Source organism: Petaurus breviceps, unplaced genomic scaffold, assembly GCF_028583685.1.
Source record: "Petaurus breviceps papuanus isolate PSGF00001 unplaced genomic scaffold, PetGlider_PUasm1.0 129, whole genome shotgun sequence".
Classification (NCBI taxonomy): Eukaryota; Metazoa; Chordata; class Mammalia; order Diprotodontia; family Petauridae; genus Petaurus; species Petaurus breviceps.
In genome coordinates this window covers 7,206,176-7,216,750 of record NW_027185665.1, presented here as the reverse complement: position 1 = coordinate 7,216,750, position 10,575 = coordinate 7,206,176, and the positions used below count along the sequence as shown (strand labels likewise).

At 33.4% G+C, this 10,575-nt stretch overlaps 1 protein-coding gene across 4 annotated transcripts in view; it reads left to right on the top strand.

The window, feature by feature from the left end:
• LOC138173247 (WD repeat-containing protein 7) overlaps positions 1-10,575 on the top strand; it is a 494,247-nt gene that overhangs the window by 212,570 nt on the left and 271,102 nt on the right. For all 4 annotated transcript variants that reach the window (XM_069103220.1, XM_069103240.1, XM_069103213.1 and 1 more), the window contains one exon: positions 745-858. In XM_069103220.1, the coding sequence (XP_068959321.1) occupies positions 745-858 (114 nt within the window). The remainder of the gene's footprint in view (positions 1-744; positions 859-10,575) is intronic.

Below are 10,575 nucleotides of genomic sequence, written 5' to 3'. Positions count from 1 at the left end.
GGTACTCAGTGAAGGTGCATGATGGAGAGTTCCACAGAAGTCCAAAAGCCAGGTACCGGTAGCTTTTGGAAAATGGGGAGAGCAGCCTTGCTGAGCGAACCACCCCTTTATTTACAAAGCAGCTCTGGATCCCATGGCCCTACCTTCCAGTCAAAGGGTCCAGTTAAAGGGGCTGAGGATTGTAGGTACTAAAAAAATACTTCTTACTTGATTAAGATAGTAATTATATTTTGGCCCCTTTGTAGAAAACTGTCTTTAGCTGATCTGCAGTAAAACAACTAATTGCTAAATAGTAAGAATGTATGGCTTTATGTCTTATTGTATTTCTAACTCTGTTTTATCTTAGCATTTGTTTACTTTAGAAAAAGAAAGGAATTAACACTGTAGCTAGTAGTGTATTTCTGTCCAGGCTTTGATATTTATTAACTGTAAAGATAAATTAGTCATTTAGCATCAACCTCAGTTTCCTCATCTCCAAAACTGATACAATAATACTTTATCTTTCCATTCTTTTATGATGGTTAACTCTAGTAGAAATTAGTTTACTCTTCTTAAAATGTACATATGCATACATGCAGCCTTTTTATTGACTTGTGTATCTTTGAATGGATATTAATCTTTCTTTCTGATGGTTTGATTGCTGTAAACAAATTCACATGATTTTGAAATCCCCCCCCCCCCGCCACCACCACCATTTTTGTTCCATTTGATTAGACTCAGTTTTTATTATTTCACTTATTTTAGCTGGAGTGACCGCAGAATCCATTCAGACTGCGACTGCCAGTCCAGATGCCTTGGGGACTGAAACTAAAGTGCAAGAAGAAGAACATGATCTTGTCGATGATGACATCACAGCAGGTATTTGTGACAGTGATACAATTTTTATCAAGATATATGCAATTCTTTTTAAAAAATCATCTGGTTATAGTTCAAAATGAGAGGAATTATAATTTTGTAAGTAAGAGCTTCTCTTATCTAATGATGCACACAAAGAGAAAGGGAGAATACAAGATGAGTTAATCAGGTAATTAGGTATTTAGCACTGGCAGTTTAGGACCTAACAAGTGTAGACTAAGGATGGAATAAGCAATTTCTTTTAAAATCTAACAAGTTAGACAAGTTTAACATGGTCAGTTCAAGTTCTGTAAAAATGTCATTATAAACACAAGTGAAATCATGTTCCATAATTATCTGGATTAACGATGAGGCAACTTCTGGCTCTGAAATGTTATGAGTGTGTGCGCGCGCATGTGCACGTCCACACATGTATCTCCCTTTGACATAGAAACCTTAAGATACCTTTGTTGAGATAGCGTTCTGGTAAATTTCTAGTGCACGTTTCAGAAGAAGGCTATATTTATGAGCGCAGAAGCGTTATAAAGGTATTGTGCTGATGCATTTTCAGAGTGGTTGATATTAAATAGGAAAAATAAGTGATCTCGTTTTATTTGGGAGTAAATGGATTTTCTCAGTGTTTCACCCTTGCGTCTCCTCTGCCTTCTGCATCCTTCCCGCCGCTTGCCAGTCACCTCCTTCTTACTTTGCTGTTCATTTTCTAGGCCTTAGGTGTGTCATGGAAATCATCTTAGGCCATTTCCTAGAAACTGTGAGATAGGTAAAGGCTACAGGAAGACTTCAGACAGTAATGAAACTGTGTGAATTTGGGATTCCTCAGGGTGAGGGAGAATGGAAGCGCCCCTTCTCCTTCTTCAGTAAGTGCAGCAGAATTGGCTCGGGCCCAGTGGAGGACAGCGCAGACAGTGAGGCTGTGATTGGCTGGTAGAGAGCTGCGAAGGCTTTAGCTTTCTAAAGGCCAGTGCGATGGTTCGATACTCTGAGATAGTGACGTAGAGGATGACGTCGGTGCTGGGAGGCTGCAGGTGGAAAAGCCAACAAGAAATTACAGTGTGAGTCGCTGCTGCTGCTGCTGTTCAGTCTTTCCGGCCACGTCTGGTTCTTCACGAGCCCATTTAGGGTTTTGGTTTTTTTAGTAAAGATGCTGGAATGGTTTGTCATAGACTTCTCCAGCTCACTTTACAGATGAGGAATGGAGGCAAACAGGGTTAAGTGACTTACCCAAGGTCACATAGCTGATAGGTGTCTGAGATCCAATTTGAACTCAGAAAAATGAGTTCCTAACTCCAGGCCCAGCACTCTATCCACTGTACCACCTGTCTACCTGTAATAGTGTAGGTACCATGTTGGAAAGACATACACACATATATAATATGTACTGGAGGAAAAAGATGTGGGACTTGATGCATGCCTTTCACCTCACTTCACTGTAATTGTAAAAGGTTACTTTGGGTGAAGATCCATTGTTCCTATAGGATTTAAGTATTGAGTAGCCAAAAAAAAAAAATAGAAGACTGGGTAAAGAGAAAAACCATTGTGGAACTATATTCCACTTTCTGAAATGGATTGTGATGCCAATGTGTGGCCCAACTTCAAGTCTAATTGAGAAAGCCTTTTGGATAGTAGTATTTATTTTTTCTTTATTATTGCCTCTGATATTATATCATGTAGTTTGAAAAGTTTCATCATTATTCCTTAATGTCAAATAACAAGAATACTATTCACATTGCTTAATATTTTTTCCACCATCAGAGAAGTAGTTTGCTTTAATTCGTCTCTAGGCAGGGCATATGTGGAGGTTATCTGATAGTGGTTGCATGAACAGCAGTAGTGTGATGAATTGAATTGATGTGATTATAGGTAAAGAAGGCAGCAGAAATACTTTAGCGATACTTTCACAAGACTGTATAACTATGTAAAACTAGGAAACTACATCAAATAACTTTATGTGGTGTGATGCATTTGGGGAAGTTTCTTTGTTTGGAATGATGGTGTCATTTTGAAACCATCAGGCAAAATAGCTGCAGCACAAATAGCAGTATGCTCTATGCACAGCAGCGTTATTGGCGAACCAAAGTCCAATCTGCAATTGCTTAATAGAGAAATGACTAATGGCTAGTGTTGATTGTGCTATTCTCCAGCAAAATCTTTGAACGCTTAAAGCAATAGAGTTACATGATATAAACATTCTATTTGGTATGGAAAGATTTATAAATGTTTTGATAAAAACTTAAAAAAATTGTTTCTAATAATATAAGCAAGATTCTTTGATGTTAAAGTCTTATAAAACAATTATTAGTTTTGTAGCAGTAATTTTAAAATGAAATATGTAGCTTGGAATTATGTACACAATAAAATTTAAGACAGTCAACGAGTATTTAATAAGTGCTTACTTGTATGCTGGGTATTGTAGTGACATCAGGCACACAGAGAAAGGCAAAAAACAGTCACTGGCTTCAAATAGCTTCAAAATAAATGGAGATTATTGTCATTTTTAAGATTTAGAAATATATTTATGAATTGGGCGAGTTGAAATTATATATGAAAGTAAAATTGTGATCTACGTACTTCACTGTGTCAGTAACTATATGTATACACAAATGTATACACATTTGTATATACATATACAAATATAATCATTAGTTAATGTCAAAATGTAACCTGTTGAAGTCATCTGTTCTTATTATAATCCATTATTATCTTACCTCCTAACAGCCTTTATCACCTGAGTGGATTTAAAATTTTTCCATTGGGAATAGAGTTGAAGCAGCCTAATGATTTCCCTTGACAATTGCAAACCTAAAATCTAGTTCATTACAGAGCTTTAATGCTTGACCCACATACAGCAAATGTGGACTTAGTTGCCTAACTTGGGATGGTTTTATTTTTAGCCATATTTACAAGTTTTGCAAATAAAAGTGAGGATAGTTTGTGGGTTGTGACGACTATAAATTTTTTGCTTCTTACATTAACTTTAAAATGTTTAGATATTATAATCATTTGGTGAAAAACAGTCTAATTCCAAATTAAATAGAAACTTTCAGAAATTCTAACAATTAATTTAGCAATTTGTATTTGTGGAATTTGATTAAGTGGTTACTAAGTAAAATTAATCTCCTTTTAAAATTTTCTTTACAGTTCTTATATGACTTTCTCTATGGTACTATCAATTTTTTTGCATGTCTTAATTCCTCTACTTCCTTGCTCCTTAACCTAATAGATAAATGTTTTATGAAAGTAATATTTCACTTCATAAAACAGGGTTAATTAAAAAGATGTTTGGGTCAGAGTAGAGCTATTTATTTTGATTTGAGTTTTTTAAAAAAAATTAGTACCAAAACATAAGTAAATCAACACATAAAAGTTTGGGTATATACTTTATTAGTGCTATGTGGTAGTATTAGCCTATACCAACACATTTTAAATTTTAATAATAACAAAGCCAAGAATATAAAAAGGAGTCTATTTTGTGAAAGCTAATTCATTTGAAAATATACATCATGTAAGTCCTTAAGAAAATAAATCAGATATACATTAAAGATATGTCGTTCGGTTTTCTTTGATTGATTTGTTCTTTTCATGCCAGTTTACATGAGGGGTACTAGAGTCCAAAAAATTTAAATAACTAAAAGAGACTCCTTAATATATTGTCAAAGCAACTCACATGCTATAGTCTACAGGTGGCTCAGGTTGCCTTGAGATTGTGTGATGTGATTGAGTTGTGTATAGATTTTTGTGAGTGTTTGAAAGAAAACCATATTTCTTTTTATTGACTGGAAGCTTATATAAATTACATTATGAAAAATATAGTGGGCACAATGTGAGGAAATTATATGAGACATAATAATCTTATTTTGGGGCCTGCTGTGTTGTTTTGCACTGAAACTTTAAGGGAAAATGGGCAATGATAGCTCATTCTTCCCCTTTTGGGGAAAATGTATCCTATTGTCTCATGTGTCACACAAGAATGGATCTATGAATTTTTCTTTATAAAATATATGAGTAGTAATTTTATCATAGTGGTTTTGTCCATTTTGTTATATGGTTACAAAATCCTAACCTGAAATGGTTTTTTAGGATACTCTACCCTATTATTTTAGTTTCTTCATTGTAATTTGGCATTTTAATTTTAGTTTTGTCAAGTTATTTAATTTGTAAATGCAGTTACTTTTTTGTACGCTATATTAAACTCAGAATAGCCATTTAAAAGAAAAAAAATACCCCCCCCCTTTTTTTTTAAACAATAAGTGAGGGGCGGCTAGGTGGCACAGCGAATAAAGTATCAGCCCTGGATTCAGGAGGACCTGAGTTCAAATGTGGCTTCAGACACTTAACACAAAAACTAGTCGTGTGACCTTGGGCAAGTCACTTACCCCCAATTGCCCTCCAAAAAGCAAAAAAAAAAAAAGTGAGTATTTGAAATGTAAATGTTACCTACTGAAATGTTATGTAGGATAAAGAGAATCTGAGCTTTAAACCTTTCCTTACTAAATGATTGCCTTATGAAGGTAGAGAAACATGGATAATGCTGTATAAATGTAGTCTAAGATCAATTGGATCCAATTAAATTTATTTGAAATGAATAGTCTTAACTGAAGAGAACAGCTGGAAAACTGGAGGAAGTAAAAATTGAGTCTTGATTGAGACAGTTTAAATCCTCACCTTGTCATTTAAAAAATATGGTACAGCTTTTTTTCTGTATGTCCCTTTTTAAAGCTAATATCTATTGATAGGCTCAACAAAGTAATGCCAATGTGCATTGGGCAACTTAAGGTTTACCAAACACTTTTATTTAGTTATAATAAAAATGATCACTTTCACACCAATACTTTTAGGAATTAAGATAGTGTACTTGGTATAGATAGAAAACGTTAAATGTTCACACAAAATACAAAGAAGCAAAATGTTCCTATTTTAGGAAAACATTTTTTGGCGATACTGTAGCGATACTTGACACGCTTTTTCTCTTAATGGAATTACCTCAGGTATTGTCATCCTTTTAAAATAAAAATGTGTTCTTACAAGTAAATGGCCTTTGCAGCAACAGTAACGATAGAATTCTTTCTATTTCCTTGTGTTTGCTATTCAGCTACTCTTTTTGTTTATGTGAGCTTTTACTTTTGCATGTGTCCTTTTTATTTAATTTTTAATGTCATTTAAAATTTTATTAAAAATCCACATGGAATAATACTGAAGATTATGTAGCTTCATGAATTTAGCATTAAGTTCTTAGCAGATTGTACTGGAAGTTAGTAAATTATCATTTGTAGCAAAAATAGAAACAAGTGCACGATGAGGGAGGAATTGGGTACAAATGATTACATACAATTTATACTGTTTATTGCAGTGCTTGGAAAAAAATAAGTCTAACAAATATACGTCTAATGTATATTTTGGTACCTCAACATTCTCAAATTTGTAAAGTTTTTTTAAAAATTGATTTGCATATGTAATACAATCCCAGCAGTGTTGGATTTAAGGGTCTGTCTAACAAAATCTATCATTTTATTGATGAGGAACCTGAAGTTGAGAGGAATTACATGATTATGTGATCTTATAATCAAAACAATACTATAAACATTCTTGGTCTTATTTAACTCAGCTTTAATTTATTTTTTTTTGAAGGTATTGGGAATCTGGGCCAAGTCCTCCCTTGGTCAGGCTGGAAATTCAGTGATTACTCCCAGCTCATTTCCTATACTGATTGACTCAAAGGTTTTGACCTTCTATGTTTTGCTGACCTGGGTCATTTGAATCCTCCTTAGGCAGGTTGGTGACTTTCTGTCCCAGGGGCCTCACCTTGGGGGCCACATTGTGGTGCTAGACTTTTATATAGCTTTCTAATCAGCACGGACCTTCCTGCATCCCAGAACTTCTGAGCTCAGAGAGATCTATCCATATCAGCTTTTTGGGGTACAGATATCTGCTACCATGCCCAGAAGCTTTGATTTATTTAAAAAATTAATTTGGGAAAGTTTTATTATACTAGATCACAAAATGAATTGAGCATTACCTTTATTTTAGATATATATACACACACATACATACATACACTTAACTTAAATTCATGAAAAGCAAGGGTGGTATGGCATGATCACTTTAACTAGGAAACAGGAAGTCTGGGTTTGGACCTCAGCCCTGCCACTTTCTTTGTTGTGTGTCCTTGGTAAGTTATTTGACCTCACTCAGTTTCCTCATCTGTAAAAATGCAGTTTAAAATGCTAAGTGTAATGTACTTGAGAGCTATTTTTACTTGCTAATTATTTTAATTTATACTATAACTTCTGCAAAACAATTTTTTTTTCTTGGTCAGATTGTATGGTTGCTCTGTAATACACAATTTTATAGGATTATAGTCCCAAGAAAAATCTTCAAATATAAATATTTTTCCACTTCTAACAAATATTTCATGTTTATGTTTCATACATGCTTAACATTTTTGAATGACTGTCTAGATTTTAAAAATAAGTGATGGCAGAATAAAATTTAAACTTTTTTTCATATGCTGAATGTCAATATCTCTGGAATATTATGATATAGCTGAAGGACTTTTAGACTGAAACTAACTATTGATTTGCACGCATTACATTTTTCTGAAGGCTCAACTCATGAAACGTTTATATATTCCTTCTGACTAAAAGATATGGGATTTTTACCCTTTACTAAAGTACAAGTCATATCTGAAGGAAAAAAAATTGGGTCTTCTATATATAGAAAGAAGTAATGCTTTTATAACAGCAGCATTCACAAAAAGTATCCTATATCTATTGAACTGTAGTTCACTTTCAAGAACAAATGCATTCACATATTTGCAACTCCTGAATGACTAAATATTTTTATTTTTTTACTTTGTTTTAACTAGCTATTGGAAAATTACTGCTGAATTCATGTGCCTTTTAATCTACAACTCTAAATTGGCTTCTTTATTTTTGTGTTTAAAGGGTGTTAGCTATTGAAAAAAATGCAGCGTTATACCATGTTGACACCATTGGATTATTATAGATTAGCAAAGTTTTAGACTTATTTCTCATGTGGTTTTTATGAGAAGAGAAATTAAGAGAGGTAAACTAATGTGACTTTTGTTGTTTTGCAAATAAAATATTCCATTTCAGATAATTCATCTTGCTATATATTTTTTTTCTTTTGGATAAGAAAAGATCAGCTAAATAACACTATCTATTTATACTATTCAGATTTTAACACATTTTAATGCAACATAATATAGTTGAATGTTGATTATTGAGGTTGAATGTTGGTACTTACTACATTTATTGTACATGAAGTCATATGATTGGGTTGTGATGTGCATTGGAGTCAATGAAATCAGATCTATTTTAGTAAAGGAAAAGAAAACAAATTTCTAATTACATTCTCTCTGGAAGCCAATTTTACAACTGAATATTAAATATTTCTTCAAAATGATGAATTTCTATTTTTCTGTTTTCCATTTTTTTCCCCATCAAACTTTTAAAAGTTCTTTCAGCACATCACCAATTTCATAAAATGTTAATATTTAATCTTTTAAAATTACCTCTAGGCCTAGCAAGCACTTTAGTCTAAGTCTAAGAGAGCATATCAATTAGCATTTCATTACATATTATACTAAATTGTAATATTTGTATATATGTATATACACACACATACACAGTAAAAAATATTTTGCTGTTCCATGAGTATGCTTATAGGTGACTTAGACCTTATCTGCCATGATACTACTATTATCTTCATTCTCCAATATTAGTATACATGGTATTTGGTCCCCCTACAACCTGTAGGACAGGAACTCTGACGCAGCCACCTGGTGGTGGTCACTGTGCCTCAGCTGCTTCTCCCTTCTGGGGGCAGAGGCTGGACCACACTCCCGGACTTCCTGTTCCCAAAGTCTACTCCGACCTCTTACTTTGCCTTTGGCATTTATGGCTTGATAATTCTGGAAACCGCCACAACTTCTGGTGATCTACTCTCCTGATGTCCTTCTAGCTGCAGCTGATCGGGCCACCCTGAGGCTAAAACCATGGACTCACACAGGGCTGGGCTAGGCTCCCAGCACGCTGAGATGAACCCTTCCTGTTTGTCTGCCAGGCTTTCTTCAGCCGGAGATTTGTTTCTCTCTGTCACTTTGTAGTATCTGTAGCCCTAAAGTTTGTTTAGAGTCATTTTTTATAGGTATTTGAGGTGGTTATAGGAGGAGCACAGGGAATTTTCCCTACTTCTATGCTGCCATCTTGGCTCTGCCCCTCCTGATGTAAACTTTTTCAAAGTTGCTTTTCTCTATGACTTTATTATCATTATATAAATTATTCTGTTAGTTCTATTCATTTCCCTTTGATTCAGATCATAGAGTTCTTCCTAGTTTATCCTGAAACTACTCATTTAATCATTTTTTATGACATAATATTCTATAATATTCATTTGCCACGTGTTTTTATCTTTTCCGCAATAGGTAAATATCCTCTTGGTTTCTATTTTTTGGCTACTACAAAAATTGCTGCTACAAAATTTTTGTGTACAGGGATCTTTTTCTTTGTTCTTTGATCTCTTTGATATACAGGCTCCCCATAGGATCACAGTTCAATGCCTTGGTCACAGTTAAGTAATGCATTGCTTTACAGAATGACTAGACCAGTTCACAGCTTCACTAACAGTTATTGTGCTTGTTTTTCCGCAGCCCCTTCAACTCTTGTAATCTTCCTCTTTTGTCATCTTTGCCAATCTGATGCACAGAGTTGTTTTAATTTGCATTTCTCTAATTACTAGTGATGTGGAGATATTAAAAGATATGATTCTTTATAGCTTAGATTGCTTCCTTTAAAAATTACCTCTCCATAACTTTTCACCATTTATCAATTGGGGAGTGGCTCTGTGTCTTATAATTTGAACGAGTTTATATCTTAGATAGGATATCTTTTATCAGAGAAACTCACTGCAAAGATTTTCCCCCAATTGCATTGAATTTGTTTATGAAAAAAATCTTTTCAATTTCATATAACAAAATAATCCATTTCATTTTTTATGATCTCTATCATTTGTTTAGTCATGAACTCTTTCTCTATCTATTAATCTGACAGGTAATTCCTTGTTCTTCTAGTTTGCTTATATCACCTTTTATTTCTAAGTCATGTATCCATTTAGAGTTTATCTTACAATGTGGCATAAGGCATTGATCTGTACCAGATTTCTGTTTGACATTTTCTCTGGTACTTTTTGTGAAATAGTGAATTCTTACTCCAGTAACTTAGATCTTTTTTTTTAATACTCTGCTACTGTATTTGCTTGATTAAATACCTAAATCTGTTCCATTGATCAACCTCTTTATTTCTTTAGTGAAGTGCCAAATAATTTTTAATAATTACTTCTTTGTAGCATATTTTGAAATCTAATAATTAAATATCTCCTTCCTTTCTACTTTTTTTTTCATTATTACCCATGGTATTTTTGACTTTTTTTTTCAAATGAATTTCATTGTTATTTTTCTAGCTCTATAAAATTATCTTTTGGTGGTTTGACTGGTAAGTCAATGAATAAATAATATTGTCATTTTCTTTATATTGACTCTACTTCCCTATGAATAATTATTATTTCTCTGTTTAGGTCTACTTTTGCAGAGTATTTTATAATTTGATTTGCATACTTTTGCATGTATCTTTGTAGATACAATCCTAAATATTTCATATCTTCACTATTTATTTTGAATGGAACTTTTCTTTTTAATTCTTTATT